The 17,849-nt window shown below is 34.8% G+C and overlaps 2 protein-coding genes across 7 annotated transcripts; one reads left to right on the forward strand and one right to left on the reverse strand.

Moving 5' to 3' along the window:
- The first annotated feature begins 4,632 nt into the window (after positions 1-4,632).
- LOC107759760 (pentatricopeptide repeat-containing protein At3g22690-like) lies at positions 4,633-7,368 on the forward strand. Its single transcript, XM_016577765.2, has one exon. It carries the CDS (start codon positions 4,786-4,788, stop codon positions 7,297-7,299), a length of 2,514 nt encoding a protein of 837 aa, XP_016433251.1. The 5' UTR covers positions 4,633-4,785; the 3' UTR covers positions 7,300-7,368.
- A 361-nt stretch (positions 7,369-7,729) lies between these two features.
- LOC107759761 (protein RDM1) lies at positions 7,730-12,768 on the reverse strand. 6 transcript variants are annotated; one of them, XM_075229562.1, is made up of 5 exons: positions 12,625-12,758; positions 11,834-11,937; positions 11,510-11,659; positions 9,864-10,001; positions 7,730-8,261 (listed from the first exon to the last, which is right to left on the reverse strand). In XM_075229562.1, the coding sequence occupies exons 2-5, from the start codon at positions 11,892-11,894 to the stop codon at positions 7,879-7,881; spliced, it is 732 nt and encodes a 243-aa protein (XP_075085663.1). In that variant the 5' UTR covers positions 11,895-11,937; positions 12,625-12,758; the 3' UTR covers positions 7,730-7,878. The 6 variants fall into 6 exon arrangements, with proteins under 6 accessions (XP_075085663.1, XP_016433258.1, XP_075085664.1 ...); XM_016577772.2 differs by having other exon boundaries at positions 12,629-12,748; XM_075229563.1 differs by lacking the exon at positions 11,834-11,937 and having other exon boundaries at positions 12,629-12,768.
- Positions 12,769-17,849: the final 5,081 nt, after the last annotated feature.

Here is a 17,849-nt window from a genome sequence, read left to right on the forward strand (position 1 = left end):
GGCATTGCCACGTAGTTTATCAGCAGTCCATCCGGTGTTCTATGTGTCCATGCTCCGGAAGTATCACGATAATCCGTCCCATGTATTAGTGTTTAGCTCAGTCCAATTGGACAAGGATTTGACTTACGAGGAGAGCCGGTGGCCGTTTTAGCATGGCAGGTCCGGAAGTTGAGGTCTAAGATTTACCATTTTGTTCGAGTGCAGTGGACAGGTCAGCCGATCGAGGCAGCTACGTGGGAATCCGAGTCTGACATACAGAGTAGATACCCACACTTTTTCACCAGTTCAGGTACTTTTCTATGTCCGTTCGAGGACAAACGTTTATTTTAGAGGTGGAGAATGTGATGGCCCGATAGGTCATTTTGAGATTTAACCTTTATTTCCGTATTTCGAGACCTCGAGTAGCATTTCTGGATATCACTGTTATTTTAGTTTACTTACTCTATATCAATTTATTCAGTTTCTTGATTATCATTTAATTTGAATGGTTAAAAATGGCTAAAAACTATTTCTAACGTTGGTTTGCCTAACAAGTGAAATGTTAGGCGTCATCACGGTCCCGAGGGCGGAAATTTTGGATCGTGACAGGTAGCTTGATTTGGAGTATGTTCATCGCGATCACGTTTGGGCCGTGACACTATATGTATACATAGTTCTATTTAATCTAATTCGGTAATATAAGGGTTTATCGGCCCTTTAAATCTTAGGACTGTCTCTCTTAATCTGTCATATTTGTCGTTTGTCCATGTTAATGTAACAAGTTCACATTCATGTTTGTTACTGTTCCCATCACTTCTTATTTTGTATGAGTCACAAGGTGCAAGTTGCAATTCGACTATTTCATATGCTTTATCTAGTTAATCTTTATTCACTCTCGAAATTATATTCCAGGGACTCGAGGTATAATCTCCTTTTTACTAGACTTTCAACAGCTATACCCTTATGTAATATAAAGACATCCTAATGGGCTGAATTATTCTCAATTATTTGGTGAGGGGGAATAAAAAACTTTTGACGCATAAAATGTAGATTAATGAAAGCATATTAATATTTTAATGGAACTTGAACCTCAAATATAAGCCAACACATAATTAGCTAGTGTCAACACCATCTTAAACAAGAAATGACATTAACAATGCTTTTGATAAAACTACAAAACCTAATGTTTCATGCTAGATAGATCATTAGCTGAAAGAAATCCACTAGTCTTGTCTTTTCTTGATGGAAAAATAATTTAAAATTTGAATTTAAAAGCACAACTTAAATGAATTGTTAAATTAAGGTCCTTAATCATAATATGCGGAGGAAATCCCTTCGCGCGAGTTCTAAATTCTTTCCTTAGTAGCATATTCTATATCTTATCGCTGTGAGTAATAACAATTGTACAAAAGAAGCATATTCTATATCGTATCCTACCCAAACGTTTGGGGTAATGGAGAATTTTTTTACTAATTAGGACTTATCATAACATTATTAAATAATATTTTGGGTAATGGACAATTGTTTGATCAGTGATTGCATAATATACTTGTAAATATTTTTTTGGGAAGTGAGTCCATGAATTTAGAGAAGATGAAAGTAGAAAATGAGAAAATAATTGATGAGATTTGAGTCGAGCACCTAACTGGTACATGGTGGTGTTGCAACTATAGTTATAATTTAATTATCAAATAAATATAATTGTATATTAATCATCGTGTATTAAAATTAATTACCATGTATTTATATTTCTATGAAATTATCATTGAAGGAAATTTTGTATCATCCATGTAGGTCAACCCGAAGAAGAATAGAGAAAATATAAAACAACCGTTAGAAATTCAATGACGCACTGTGTTTGTTCAACAGAAAAGATAAAAGAAGTTCTATTAGAAGGAACTTCTTATCAATCCAACATATACATTCTCTTCTGAAAAGCAGAAGAATAAAAATAAATGCTCTCTTCTTCCCCGAAAAAATCTCTATAAATATTTTCAAGAAGCATGAGATCTTCTACAAAGTTCTGAAACAAATTTCTATAACAAGTACAATTATGGACTATACATTCGTAACGACTTGATCGGGCGTTTTGAATTCTAGTATTTTGTTTTGTGATATGAGACTTCCAGTGGCTTCACATGGTGTATTATAACTTGCATACATGGTTGATTTTGATTTTCGAGTGGCTTAGGATTTACTTGATAGAGTGATTCTCAATTTGGAAGCTTTTAAATTGGAAGAGTTGAACAAAGCTTGACTTTTGAGCAAACGACTTCGGATTGGTGATTTGGTGATTCCAATAGTTTCGTAAGGTGATTTTGGACTTGGTCATATGTTCGAATTTGAATTTGGATGTTCCTAGAGGGTTTTGGCTCTATTTGTCGAAAGTTGGCAATTTAAAGAATTGGAGAGTTCATAAGTTTGACCGGGAGTTGACTTCAGTGTTATTGGACTCCTATAAGCCTTAAATAGGTTTGTTTTATTGATTTGAACTTGTGTGCAAAGTTTGGTTGTGATCCGGGATGTTTAAGTGTGATACGGACGCGTTCGGCAAAGTTTGAAGGTTTGAAAGTTAAGAGAATGATTTTGATCTTCGATTCTTTGTTTTGATATTATTTGTGATATTTTTAGCCTTTGGATAGGTTTGGATATTGTATATGGACTTGTTGATATGATTGAACGGGTCCCGAGGGGCTCGGGTGAGTTTCGGACCATTTCAGATGATGTTTGCATTGCTGGTGTTCTGATGTCTCTGATGTTCTTTGTGATGGCGAAGGTATAATCGCGTTCGTGTAGTGTTTGTTGGGAGCTGGGAGCTTTTGGTTTTGCCTTCGCATGGACAATCACGTGTTTACAAAGTGTTAGTAGAAGGTATTCGTGTTCGCAAACGACTGCACGCGTTCACATAGAGGAAGAGTTTGGGTCCTGGTGCTTTGTTCATCGTGTTCGTGTAGAAGCGTCCGCGTTCGCGTAGTGTTAGTAGCTTGGTTATCGCGTTCGTGACTGAGGCATTGCGTTTGCGTAGAAAGGCAGTTTGGTAGGTCGCTTTTAGTGTTTCACGATCGCGGGGGCCTTATCGCAATCGCAAAGGGTACCCCCTGAGCAGACTTTATAAGTTGTGTATTTTGGGATTTTGAGCTTATTTCTTATATTTTGAACCCTAGGCTTGGTGAGGGGTGATTTCTCATGGAGATTTTCACACAAGACTTTGGGGTTATGGATCATCAGATTTTGGTATTTGTTTCGAGTTTAGGGAACACGGGCCCGAATTGACTTTTGTTGACTTTTTGAGAATCCTTCAAAGATCGAGGTATTTGTTCTTTGAATATATATATGAATTGAAAAAAGTTCTATCCAACTTCCTTGTAAGGTATTAGAATTTTCCCAACCAAAGGCACAATATTTTTAACTCCATGAAAGTTCACCTTTTATTGGATATCATCTTATCAAACATGCTTACTTTTTATTTGCTCATGCTTGGCTGAATTTTCAAAAAATTAATTGCTATAATATCTTTTCCTCCTCAGGAAGAACAAAATTTATATAAATGTTCAGTAATGTCATCTGCCATTGCTCCACTGTCAAAATCAGAACCTCAGTTGGGGTTTGATTTGCACTACCTGTCTCTCAGTTGCTTTAGATACGGAGTACTATCATGTTTAATGTATTTGTATATGTTTAAGAAGATAAAACAAAAAAATTTCAGAAAGTTATGTAAAGAAGATTGAAGCGACATTCTTGATAAGTTAGTTTTGAAAATGCATGAGAACGTGGGTTGAAAATATTTGGATAGGGGTGATTATCTACATACTTGGTAGTTATATTCAAATGATTGAATCCTCGTTAAGGAAGAAAAAGTTCTCGCTTTTGAGAGAAAAGCCATTAGCCGAAACAAGGGTTTGGTAATTTGAACAAAATCCCTACCCTCATATCTTAGAGAATTGTATGTTCTTGAATTGTTATTTTTCGTTATTGGTATCAGAGCAACAATTATTTGTTTCCTAGTTATAACTAAGAATAGAAAATGGAACAATTATTTTTAGAATGAATGTTACGGTAAGATTATATATACTATTTCGTTACTAGTTCCAAAAAGAATAACATATTTCAATATATACTTAATGAGAAGCATTTATAGTAGGGGCGGAGCCAATATGTTGCCTACCGGTTCGACTGAACCCAATAGTTTTGGTTCAAACCCTATATTTTTCTTAAAAATTTTATTGAATATGTACAAATTATTAATGTAGAACTCATTAACTTAAAATAATTAGAGTCACAAACCCATAAGTTTCAAATTCTAACACCGCCTCTAATTTTTAGTCACGGAAATAATATAACACATGTATAAGATTACAAGTTTCAAAAAATTTATAATCACATAAATGCTACTTTCTTTGTCCCAACTTATGTGATAGTGTTAAAATTTCAAGAGTCAAAAGAATTATTCCTTGACTATAAGTTTTGCATATATTTTTTAAATATTTTGAATTATTAATTTTTATAACTTGAAGTACTTTTATTTTAGATACATAAATTTTATTTTAGAAAAAAGTTAAAGATATTTAAATCTCGAAAATAAAAAAGTAAGAGTATTATATAAATTAAAATAGAAAGAGTATTAAATATTTAAGACCATAAGTTTAAAAAATATTAGAACTAGAATAAAAAACCGTACGATTATGCTTTCATCAGGTAAAATTTCGCGCTGCATCTGTGAAAATGGTGAAGTTGTAGTTCTCATCAGATTCAAGCATGGAGTCAGTTGGGTGTAGTTGAAAACTTGACGTAACACCTCCAACAACAATGGCAGCAACCGTAAATCTATATCTATCTCCTCTTCTCTCCACTCCACAGCAACCTCAATCAAATCGAAGTACAACAACCGACCTAATCAAATCATGCAAAAACCTTAACGAAATCAAACAGCTGCATGCCCGTTTCACTAAACAAGGATTCAATCAAAACCCTGGTTTTCTTGGTAAACTGATTGCTAAATGCTCCGAAATAGGCTCATATGATAGCTTAAAATATGCACAAACAGCTTTTGACAATTTCTGTTATAGTGAAGAAGGTTTAAATAATACTTACAAGTTTAATTCTTTAATAAAAGGGTATTCTTTAGCTGGTTTGTTTTCTGATGCTGTGTTGATTTATGCAAGAATGGTTCTTGAAAATGTGGAGCCTGATGCTTACACTTTTCCTTTGGTTTTGAGTGCTTGTGCCAAGGATGGGAGGTTTTTTGAGGGAAGTGGAATTCAGGGTTTGGCGTTAAAATGGGGCTTTGGTGATGATATGTTTGTGTTGAATTCTCTGATACATTTGTATGGTGAATGTGGGGAGGTTGATAAAGCGAGGAAGGTGTTCGATAAAATGCCTGACAGAAATTTGGTGTCTTGGACTTGTTTAATTTGCGGGTACGCAAGGAGGGAGAAGGCTGAGGAGGCAGTTCGTTTGTTTTTTGAGATGGTAGAGGAGGAGGGTATTATGCCGAATTCCGTGACGATGGTGTGTGCGATTTCGGCTTGTGGGAAGTTAGGGGCTTTGGGATTGGCGGAAAGAGTGTGTGGTTATATTGGAAAGGCTGGATTAAAGGTCAATACTGTTATGGTAAATGCTCTTGTAGATATGTATATGAAATGTGGATCCGTGGTTAAGGCGAAAAGGCTTTTTGAGGAATGTGTTGATCGTAATTTGGTACTTTATAATACGATTTTATCAAACTATGTACGCCATGGGATGGCAACAGAAGCACTTGATGTCTTGGGTGAAATGCTTTCTTGTGGAGGACCTCGTCCGGATACAGTAACTTTGTTGTCTGCTATATCAGCCTCTACAGAGATGGCTGATGTTTTCTTAGGAAAGCAGTGTCATGCTTATATTTTGAGGAACGGGTTAGAGAATTGGGATTCCATTGGTAATGCCATCATCGATATGTACATGAAGTGTGGGTGTCAAGAATGGGCTTGCAGAGTTTTTGATCGGATGTCAAACAAGACAGTGGTATCATGGAATTCACTAATTGCAGGCTTTCTGAGAAATGGTGATGTGGAGGCAGCTTGCAGAACCTTTAATGAAATGCCGGAGAGTGATATTGTGTCATGGAACACCATCATTGGTGGTTTGGTACAACAGAGCATGTTTGAAGATGCAATTAATTTATTTCGTGTGATGCAGAATGAGGGAATTAAAGCAGATAGGGTGACAATGGTCAGTGTTGCATCTGCGTGTGGATACTTAGGTGCTAATGATATTGCTAAGTGGATATATAATTACATTGAGAAATACGAAATTCATCTAGATATGCAGCTAAGTACTGCGCTTATTGACATGTTTGCTAGGTGTGGCGATCCTGCAAGTGCAATGAAAGTGTTCAATAAAATGAAGGAGAGGGATGTCTCTGCCTGGACTGCAGCGATAGGGGCTATGGCTATGGAAGGAAATGGTAAGCGGGCAGTGGAACTATTCTATGAGATGCTCCGGGAAGGGGTAGAACCTGACCAAGTTGTGTTTGTGGCTGTACTAACAGCATGTAGCCATGGGGGTTTAGTAGGAGAGGGAATGGAAATCTTCAGGACTATGAAAGATATCCGTGGAATCTCACCACAGATAGTGCATTATGGGTGCATTGTTGATATGCTTGGTCGTGCTGGTTTATTGAAAGAAGCTATTGATATTATAAAAAATATGCCAATGAAGCCAAATGATGCAGTTTGGGGGGCTTTTCTAGCTGCTTGTAAAATGCATAAAAACGACAAGATGGCAACTTATGCAGCTGACATGATCTCTGAATCATCCCCAGATAAAGCTGGAATCCATGTGCTTCTATCAAATATTTATGCTTCGGGAGGGAAGTGGACCGATGTTGCCAAGGTAAGGATGTCTATGAAGGAAAGAGGGATAAAGAAGAACCCCGGTTCAAGCTCAATCGAGGTGAATGGAACCATTCACGAGTTTACTTCAGGTGATGAATCTCACGCAGAGCAGACCAGTATTTGTCTAATGCTAGAAGAAATGAAGTGCAGGGTTAGAGAGGCAGGTCATGTCCCTGATCTAACAAATGTTATGATGGATGTTGATGAGCAAGAGAAAGAATTCTTGCTTTATCGACATAGTGAGAAAATAGCCATGGCATTTGGACTCATCTCGACATCTCAGGGACATCCCATTCGGATTGTGAAAAACCTTCGAATGTGCTCTGATTGCCACTCATTTGCAAAACTGGTGTCAAGAGTATATGAACGGCATATTATTGTCAGAGATAACAACCGTTTCCATTTTTTCCAGAGAGGGTTGTGCTCTTGTGGTGATTATTGGTAGCTGCATTGTTGTATATGATAGTACATAGTATTGGTACTTTCTCGAATTTAATTGTGTAACTTCATCAAATGCTTTGATTATAAATTCCATTTATTTGGTCTAATAAATACTTAATTATTGGAAATTCTTTGTACTTCTCCAAGAATGTAGATAAGTCATTCCACATGTGTATATAACAAGGTGAACTCGCTCCATCTCTCAAAAAGCCAGAGAGAGAGAGAGAGAGAGAGAGAGAGAGAGAGAGAGAGAACGATACTTTGTTATAACAGCTTAAGACATCTCTGATCTCTTTATCTGGTATTTCTCAAGTCCATTATCGCGGTAGGTGAAGAAACATTTGAAAATTTGATGCATATTTCCATCTCTCAAAAACTTTATCATAACAGCTACTGTGGATAAAAAAGTACTACATCAATATGAAAACATGAGATAAACTCAAAAGCAGCCATCTGATAAACACTTTTTAAAATATAAAATTTGTCTTGGGCTGGGTGATGGAGATAGCGATTTTGTTTTTTTAACTAGAAATTCAGGATTATAGACAAAGTCCATCACATGGATTGGTATTGCAGAAAGAATCTATTTGGATGGATTCTGCAACTTTGGGAAAACTGGATCAATATAAACATGATACATGGGATCAGCAAGCCAGAGTTTGGCAAGGTAATGAGGAGACGAAGTACGCCTGTGAACTTCTTCCATAAGCCAGATGCTTGATTCGGCTTTGGTCGGATGGATGAGCATCTCCAATGGATCAACTTCATCATCGGCCCCAACCCTCATTTGATCCCGTTGCTTCATGCAGAGGTTGGTCAGGTAATGCAGTGGTTGCCCATATAACTTCTTAATTGATGCAGCCAATCCTGCCCAAGAGATGCAAGGAATAGTGGAGTGAGTCTGTGTGGGGATAGGAACCAGTTGCATGTACTCTTGGTACATTCTCGCTCTTCTGAGTAATGCATCTGCATTGCACACCACAGCCTGTTAGACCAGTTATATAGATGTAACTCATCGAATGATGGTCATGGACCTACATGATAGTTAAACCATGCACCTTTCAATTGACTGGAAACTAGTTTGAATAAAAATTCTTAAATGGATTTCCTGACAAAGGAAAAGATCTCATTGCAGTATCAGTACAATCAATAAACAGACTCTCAACCTGCACATTCACTTTGTAAAGAAACTATTCTATGTTAAGCAACAAAACAAGGATCCTCTGTTTTATGGAAGATGTCTCAAAAAACCTCCAAATCTCCAATGTCACAGAATCAATGCGAACTTAACAAAGAACGTTTTTTTGATCAGTCGGACTTAATAAGAATATAACAAAATAGAAGCAGACGATCCATATAAATGGTCTTTTTGGGGTAATAATGCTAAGTATGGTGCTTGACGAGATCTTTTCAGTCTAGTTAGAGAGCTGCAGGTGAGCATCAGTATAAGTGTGAGATAGGGAAAAGTTCTAGACTTAGAGAACCCCTAGTTTCTCTAAAAAGACAAATTTACTTAGTATTGAAATGAAATGAGCTCAAAAAGAGAGACAAAAGAAAAAGAGCAGAACAGAAATTCATATTACTGAACCCAACAAATATGGAATTGAGGTGTAGTTGATTGATTGACTAATATGTAACAGAAACGAGATCCATGGATGAGCTTTTCCAGGAACATCTGGCTCTTTTGATAGTGCTACGCTCTTCTTCACTTCCGTGCACCCATTGGAGGGCAATCCTTTCAGGGGTTTCTTAGGGACTGATTCATTCTGCGTACATTGACTAATGCAGGAAACCTTCCCCACTGGTGGGAAAAGCAAAGGGCAGAACAGATCTTTCTTTTATATGCTAATTCTTGTCTGACTTTCTCTCTTCCTATGCTCTATTTTTTATCAGTTTCTCTTCCTATTCTCTCATTCCTGGTCAATGTAAAATTCTTCCTGATAAAGAGTTGATCAGCCTGGTAACCTATGGCTAGAACGACCAGTAGATCAAAATTTCAAATTCTGGCTCCCAGACAAAAGGATAGGCTGAACCATCTCATCAGGTCTAGATCACATTTTTCTCCACTCAACCATCAAAGCTCCATCAAAACAAGGAACTGAAGGAAAAAAGATAGAAACAATACTCCCTTGCAGTAGATAGCCAGATATTTCTTTTAATAGGTAAGTAGATAGCCAGATTAATTGATTTCATCAAGATAAATACAAGGCGGCACTCACTTATTATAGTATAATTGTTAAAGCTCCTTCAGCCCAATAGCATTAATGTTGAGTGATCCATTTATTGGACAAGAAAAAGTAGAAAAGGAAAAAAAAAATTGAGTGATTTCATAGCATTTTCTGTTTCTGTTTTAAAAAAAGAATTTTGTTCCAAAGTTTCTTTCGCATGTTTCCATTTTCCAAATTTTCCAAAACTAGTTTAGAAGAGCAGCAAAGCTTTCCATGTCATGCATCCCCGTAATAATGTTAATGCTCTACAATTTTAAATCCCACACAAATCCAAAATCAGAAAAAACAGAAAAATGAAAGCAAGCAGGAAACGGAAAGAATGGTAGAAAAGAATCAATACCCGACTTCTGATCTGCCATTAAAAGCAGAATGAGAAGAGGGAAAAAAAGCCGGAGGATCCAGAGAAGCTCAGGTCTTCTTCTGATTTTGTTCTTTGCGTACACCGAACAGCGGGCTTCTCGTTTAGTAGCAGGGTGTTCTGGAAAAATAGGTTGGAGAAATATAGGGGGAGAGCGACCAGGTGGTGAGTAACTGAGTATAATGTGACAGGAGAGACAAAAACTAGATCACATTTTCTGCATGTCCTCTTTTGGAAGATTCCGGGGGAAATAATTACAAGGTAATTCATTAATGTACAGTAAAAGCTGTGTTTCCACTTTCCATACCACGAGGAGAATGACCCGCTCCCCTCGGCCTTTGGAAAATGCTTTTTTTTTTTAAAGAAAAGCATCCTTTTCGGTTGAAATATGCATTTTTGCTTATTTGCTTTTGTTCCCAAGGATATGCATGATGAACTTTAGATGACTTATTAGATCGAAAATGCTTGCTTCCTTAAATATAGCTAAAATCCGTATCTCAGAATAATATTATGGCTAATCTGTTTATATTTTCAAGTAGCAGCAGAAATTACGTCTTTGTTGGCAGTTACTTTTCTCATTGCTTTACTGGAACATAGAGTGTGATTGAACTTGATAAAAAAAACATAGAGTGTGATTGAAATTCAGATCCAAAATGGTATGATTTATCTCTAAAGGATTATCTAGTGATTTGATTATTGGCATTTTATGCTTGACAGTGTTCTTGCCTAAAGGTTTTAACTTCACATGTTTTTGAAAAAATAGTCAGTATGACCTTTGGCTGGCAAATACCAAGGTTTCATAAATCATGCTTTTTCAATATATTACTTTTGAGCCACTTAGAATTTACAAAACAGATAGTGGACAGTTACAAATACTATTGGAAGATTTATCTAAATGTGCATAAAGCTTCATGTCAACAGTGTCATGTGAAGATTCTAAATTACGGAAAGACATTTCAGAATACCATGCTAGCACCAAGACTATTAAACAAACTTCCCGACATATATCAGATGAATTTTACAGTTCCCTTCTATGTATTTTGCTTCGTTTCTTTACTTATATTTAACCTGGCCTGTAGATGCATAAGCAATGCATCACAGTATGTGCATAGATTCGCAAGCTTGATGTGAGTAAATTTTGCCCCCAGCTAACTCAAATTCCTAGTTTTGTCCTTGACTGCCCTAGTCCTCATATTGGAACATCAGTTGTTATATTTAAACAAGGAGATGAACTTGACTCTCCTCAAATCAAACTAACATGAAGCATTGTGCCAAAGGGCTAACATATCCTAAAAACTTAGCCAAAAACAGAATAATTTCAACCTACAAAACTTCCCAGCTTAATCAAGAGAAGAAAATAAAAAATTTCTGCGTAACAGCGACTAAAATCAATTACTGCTGAGGAATACCATATAACCGCTTGAATAGATGGCAGAACAAAAACTAATATCTATCAAAAAGAAAAAAAGATGAAAAGAGAACTTCAAAATGGAAGTACACCTGACCATGTCTGAATGATGACAAATACCTTCAGTAGCATTTCTATGAATAAAGTCATTTATGAAAATTGGGCATTTGCTCGTTTTCACACTTAACCATGTCTAAATGATCACAAATAGTTTTAGTACCTTCAGAAACAAGTTCTTCAACAACTTGGTCGACAGCAATGTTGTTGCTCATCTGCTCGCTTTCTGCTTTATGGTCATCCCCATCAGACGAAGATGATTCATCAGATGAGACATCCACTTGTTCACCAAATGGCATAGCCCTCTTCATGGCTGAAAATGTGCAGACATTTAGAGAAAACAAAAACATTTAACAATCCTGTAAATGGAAACTCTCAGCTGTACTGAATCAAACTAGTTTACAGTACAAAGGTCACAAGATAAACTTAGTTGGTAATAGCCCACTAAAAGTGAGGGGGGAGTGAACGAAGAAGTCAGAACTGGTACCACTTGATTCCATTAGCAAAAACTTATCAATCAGTGAATGAGAAATTGGTCGGTAATTCATACAGCTTTGAATGACAACTATCTTTGATTTTCACAGCCGAAAGCTGCAAGTTTCAATAGCCAACAGTTAAGTTCACGCGAAATAGCAGATTCAACAAAGTTCAAGCACCACCAAGACTTCTCTTTTATGTGCATATAACCTTTAATCTATTGTATTCACTAAGAAGAAGAAAAATATTAATGCATGCAAAATACAAGATAAAACTAAGAGTACTACGTACAACACAAAAATAACTATACCTCAGTACCAAACAAGTTAAGGTCGGTTATATGAATCCTAACTGGCCATATTTTCCCCCTTAAATTCATCTCAGGCAAGAGTACTAAGTATTAAAACCCACTCTTTTAGTGTATGTCAAGACAAATGAAGGACAACCCATACAATGATTAGAGATAGATAATTCATGAATTACTTCCATCCCAATTAGTAAAAACTACCAATACCATGTAAAGGGTTTTTCTCTTAGAATTTTTTTCTTTGTCAACTTTCCTTTATTTTTCTTCTTAAAAGTAATGTCGAGAGAATTACAAGGGGAATACTCAAAGGGAACTGAATAAACAATAAATGATCACAAAATTGGAGCTTTTTAGCATGGGAAAGAAATGGAGAAATCGAAATTTTAATTTTGTCTTCAAGCAACTTGAGCAGACACAGAGCAATTCGCAAAAGAACTGGTATTCTACATTAGAAAAAGGGAAAGAGGATTTTGTGGGGGGAATAAGAAGAGAACCTACGACTCAATTTCGCCGGAATAATGATCGGCAATGAAATCGCCGGAGCGGAGCAAGGTGGCAGACCAGGGTAATTTGGTCAGATTCTATGTGGTCAAAGATATCATATTAATTGGGGTTGGGTCCGTTTTACTGAGCTGGGAGAAAACTTATTGAAAAAAAAGACAAAATTGTTATAAGAAAAATCAAATTATGGTATCTACTTTAACTCCATTATTTTCTCAAATGTTTAATAACATATTCAATGACATATTTCTATATTTAATGACATATTCAATGACATATTTTTCTTCACTTTTATGCCTATATAAAGGTCTTGTAATAGATAAGAAAATACACACAATTGAAGAAGAGAATCTCTTCCTTCTCTCTATCTCCATTTCTTGTTCATGTTTTACTAAATTGCTTTTATTTCATAACAACATGTCTTGTTCATGTTTTACTAAGTTACTTTTATTTTATAACACATTATCAGCACGATGCCCTAATCAATTGAGTTACTTACATTTACAAAATTGTCCTACATCATAAAAGGCATGTTCCTGCCGTGCCTAATATTCATCTTGAAGAGATAAGCTTTTCTTTCTCATTTAGCAATTTCAAAGAATTGTATCAAATATAACTGAAGTAACAATAAGGTTGAGGAGACCAGTACACTGTGATAAGGCATATAATGCTAATGCTAAGATACGTTTTCTAATCCTTTTTAATTAATTCATTTTCTTATTCGTTTTTCTCATAGGTTCTTTATTTGTTATGAAAGTTTTCAATGCTAAGTATTTTTTTCTTACAAATCCATTCATATTCTTAAGTGTTTTACTTTATAAAGGAAAATACTTAAATGTAAACTAATTACTACTCCATGTTTTACTTATTTTATTTTGTTGCATTATCAATATCCATTTTAATGAACGAGTTTTTAATATTTGTTGTAAGTTTGGTCTGATCTCTTTCATCTCGTATCCTGGTTATATATATCTTATTATAAGAATCAGAAGTATATAATGATGCAGCCAAGAGTTACGTACTAAACCAAAGACTAAAAGAAGTATAAGAAATTGGGGAGCTACTACAGCTTTTGCAAAGTCATTTGAGGAACTTTGGTTCCTTAGTTAAAAAAAAAAGTAAGAACCTTAGGTAAAGTTTCCCTTAACTGAACGTTTTCCTATAAAATATATGCTTGACCATCATGTGCCATTCTGACTTTTGAAAAGGTAATGTAAGGTAAGTTTTTTTTGGGTAATCTTAATAGCACAACTAGCATACGTTATTGATAAATAAATATACGATCCAAATGGAAAAATATTTTGAATTAGTATTGGCCGATCAAAACTTTTAATTCTCGTATATTGAAAAATTGAGTGAGTTTGTATCTCTACAACCCAATTTTTTATTATTTGTACACGATATTCTTAGTACATTCCATTAAATTAAAAAAAAGGATTTAGTTTCTTGTGACTTAAAATACATAACTGCCCCTATTTTATAACTGATATGGGAGGCAACAAGATGGTAGAGTCATTCTAGTATTGACTTTTTCACTAGTGTTAAAAAATATTGTCAATGATTTTTTCAATTAAAGGTTCTGCTATATCTCTTTGTTTTATTAGAGAGCATAATACTTAGTTTTTATAAAAGTGCATGGTAACTAGTAATACTATATTATTCAATTTGATACATTATTTTTCTTTAATGTTTTAGTCATATCACTTTCATCTTGAAGTAAGCTTATTGCAACAAAGACCACATGTGAATTTTCAATATTATTTTATATTTTCATATATATGTTTGACACTAATTACTTAGCTGATTTGAGTAAACGAAAGTGTATTGTTGAGAATTATATCCAAATAACATTATGAATAGTTTAACTCGAGGTAAACATTGCCTTCACAATAATAAAATAGTTCTTCAAAATGTGAAGGCAATGTTTACCATCAAATTGGTATGCAAAATAATAAAGCACCCCGCCGATTATGATACATTCATTGAAGAGAATGTGACGTGTGATAAGCATTGAGAATGCAGACCCATTCCTAAAGGTGAATGTTGTAATATGTGATAAAAGTAATGAATAAAGACATGCAATGCATGATTGGATGAATACCACATAACTCACCTCTGAGGGAGGTTTGAGTGAAATAAAGAGAATAAATATTATTGTGTAGTTACATGAATATGTCATTGGTCGCGTACATGTGATACGCCAAAAAATATTTTGTTGTGCCTTATAGAAGGTTATTAAAGGCAAAATTAAAGAAAAAATGACTTTGCTTATGATGATTTTGACAATGACAATTTATTATGATATAATTTTCTCCATGAAGGAGACATTTACTATATGAATGGTGTGACAAAAGATCTTGTAGTACAAAAGTTGTTAAGAGCTCCGGAAAAATTAATTTGTTACTACTCGGATGAATAAAAGTATTCACGACATTGATATTGTAAAGTCTCAAAAGAAACTTTTTGAGTTTCAAATGTATAAGTCAAAGTGGTTGGCATATTGAGACTATAAATGAAAGGAATATTGAATATTTTCATATTTCTATAATCATAACGGATAAATATGAAAGATTACCCGATTTTCTTTCTATTTGTAACTACACAAATATAAGCATGATGATGGAATCATATGTCACAAGTAAACTAGAGGTTTACTAAAATAAATATTAGTTGGCATGACCGGTTGACCATCTCGGTTCAATTATAATGCGAAAAATTAATTGAGAATTACATTGACATATATTGAAGAAATATAAGATTTTTCAAGAATTCTCTTGTGCTGCTTATTCTCATGATATATCAGTTAAAGTTGGGATTGAATCCTTTGATTTCTGGAACTAATAAAAGGTGATAAATATATAGGCCCAGTCACATGCCATGTCGGCCGTTTACTATTATATAATTTTAATAGATGCATCTATTCTTTGGTCGCATGTGCATTTGTTATCAACTTGCAGTTTGGCTTTTGCAAGATTGATTGCTCAAATTATTAGAGCACAGTTTTAAAATATAAATTATGATTATTTATATTGATAATACTGATTTAAATTCAAGTTGGTTTAGCAGAAATTGTATGCCTCCAATTATAGCTAAACCATTAGTTATGAGAACAAAATTGCCAAAATAAAATTTGGTATGTGATGTATTATTTAATATACAACAACACTTGTACGCATCTAGACAAATTATGATAAGTTCTCCCTATCACAATCGGTTCAGGGTCAGGAACTAAATAATTTCCATCTAGAAATATGAATGTGCTATATGATTTAATTATTCTACCACAATATACAAAGATGAATCCCCAAATAAGGCTAGGGATATGTGTCGGTGATCCCAACAATAGGGGGAGAAAATGGGCAGCTGAAAAAGTAATGCATGTAATGAATTATTATGAGTACATCTAGATCCTCGTATGAGAAAATGTGAACTTGAAGTTCAAGGGATAATTCATTTGCAAAATATTTCCAGACGTATTTGCTGACCCAAAGTTAAATATCATATTCAGCTGCTAATGCTCCAAATAAAATAAAGTTCGTAGTCTATGGCATGCATGAAGCATAATAGACTAATCGGTTCCAAAGATAAAACTCCTTGAAAAGGGAGAGGAGCAAATGTTCAAGATGGTCATAATAAGGAGGCAAGTGCTATAGAATAGCACTACGACATAACACTTCATAAGACCTCATGGGAGAGGCTCAGGTACCTGAAAATAATAAGATAAAGAGATCTCAATAAGTTATATCTTTATTGGGTAATAGTAGAACCGATATAAAATGATCGTCGACGATATTGTTAATATAATGTAGCGCTCAATATTATTAATATTGACGAGGACCTTGAGCTCAAATCTATCATGAAATTTGGACAGATAAATGATTGGCTAAATGAAAAATACACAACAAAAATTAATTTCACCTGAAAAATATGAAGTTGGACGGATAGTCCCAACACCTAAAAGTATAAAGCCAGTGGAGGTATAAATGCGTTCTTGTGCGAAAAAAAAAGTCAAGTCGATAAACATAAAGACGACTTGTGTCACAAGAAAATTTATAAATATCCTGGCATTGATTATATAGAGACATGTTCTCCTGTGGTGGATGTCGCTATTTCAGGTTTTAATCTGGCAATACAAGAAAAACGTGATATGCATATAATGGAAATCATTGAAGGATTTAAATTATTCTGAAGCATATTAAGGTTTCCAAGAAATTTATTAAATAAAGCTTCAAAAATCCTTATACGGATTGAAACAATCAGGGCGCATGTGGTATAGTCGCCTGAGTGAGTACCTGTTGAAAGAAGGGTACAAGAAGGATTCAATTTGTTCTTATATCTTTATAAAAAGATTTGGATCTAAATTTATTATAATCACCATGTATGTTAATGATTTAAATATCATTGGAACTCCCAGGGAGCTTCCTAAAGCAGTAGAGCTTCCTAAAGCAGTAGACTATTTAAAGAAAGAATTTGAAATAAAAGATCTTGGAAAGACAGAATTCTGTCTTGGTCTACAAATTGAGTATATGAAAGATGGAATTTTTGTCCATCAATCAGCATACACTAAAATAATTTTAAAGCGATTATATATGGATAAAGCACATCCATTCCGACCTCATAAAAATAATGAAGAGCTTATTGGTCCCGAAGTACCATATCTTAGTGCAATTGGTGCACTAATATATCTTTCTAACATTACAATGTCTGACATAACTTTTTCAGTTAATGTCTTAACAAGATATAGCTCTGCTCCTACAAGGAGATATTGGAATGGAATCAAACACATATTGCGGTATCTAAAAGGGACTACCGATATGAGATTATTTTATGTCAATGATTGTAGTCCCGATCTTGTTGGTTATGCCGATGCTGGGTATTTATATGACCCACATAAGGCTCGATCTCAAACAAGTTATGTGTTTATATATGGAGGCACTGTCATATCTTGGCGATCGACTAAGAAATCAATCGTGACTACTTCATCTAATCATGCTGAGATATTTGATATTCATGAAGCAAGTCGAGAATGTGTATGGTTAAGGTCTATAATACATCTTATTCGAGACAAATGCGGTTTGAAGTGTGATAAATTACCCACAATTTTGTATGAAGACAATGCAACATGCATAGCCCAATTGAAGGGAGGATTTATAAAGGGGATTAGGACAAAGCAAATTTTACCAAAGATATTTTTCACACATGATCTTCAAAATAATGG

The sequence above is a fragment of the Nicotiana tabacum genome, chromosome 14, assembly GCF_000715075.1.
Source record: "Nicotiana tabacum cultivar K326 chromosome 14, ASM71507v2, whole genome shotgun sequence".
Taxonomy (NCBI): Eukaryota; Viridiplantae; Streptophyta; class Magnoliopsida; order Solanales; family Solanaceae; genus Nicotiana; species Nicotiana tabacum.

What these genes read in the sequence shown, in the direction of transcription:
- LOC107759760 (XM_016577765.2), top strand. Translation starts at nt 4,786, where the DNA reads ATGGCAGCAACCGTAAATCTATATCTATCTCCTCTTCTCTCCACTCCA.
- LOC107759761 (XM_075229562.1), bottom strand. Translation starts at nt 11,894, where the DNA reads ATGAATTACCGACCAATTTCTCATTCACTGATTGATAAGTTTTTGCTA. An exon ending in TTTGCTAATGGAATCAAGTG is followed by an intron (nt 11,660 to 11,833) that starts GTACCAGTTCTG and finishes GCACATTTTCAG; the next exon opens with CCATGAAGAGGGCTATGCCA. An exon ending in AATGGCAGATCAGAAGTCGG is followed by an intron (nt 8,262 to 9,863) that starts GTATTGATTCTT and finishes TGTGCAATGCAG; the next exon opens with ATGCATTACTCAGAAGAGCG.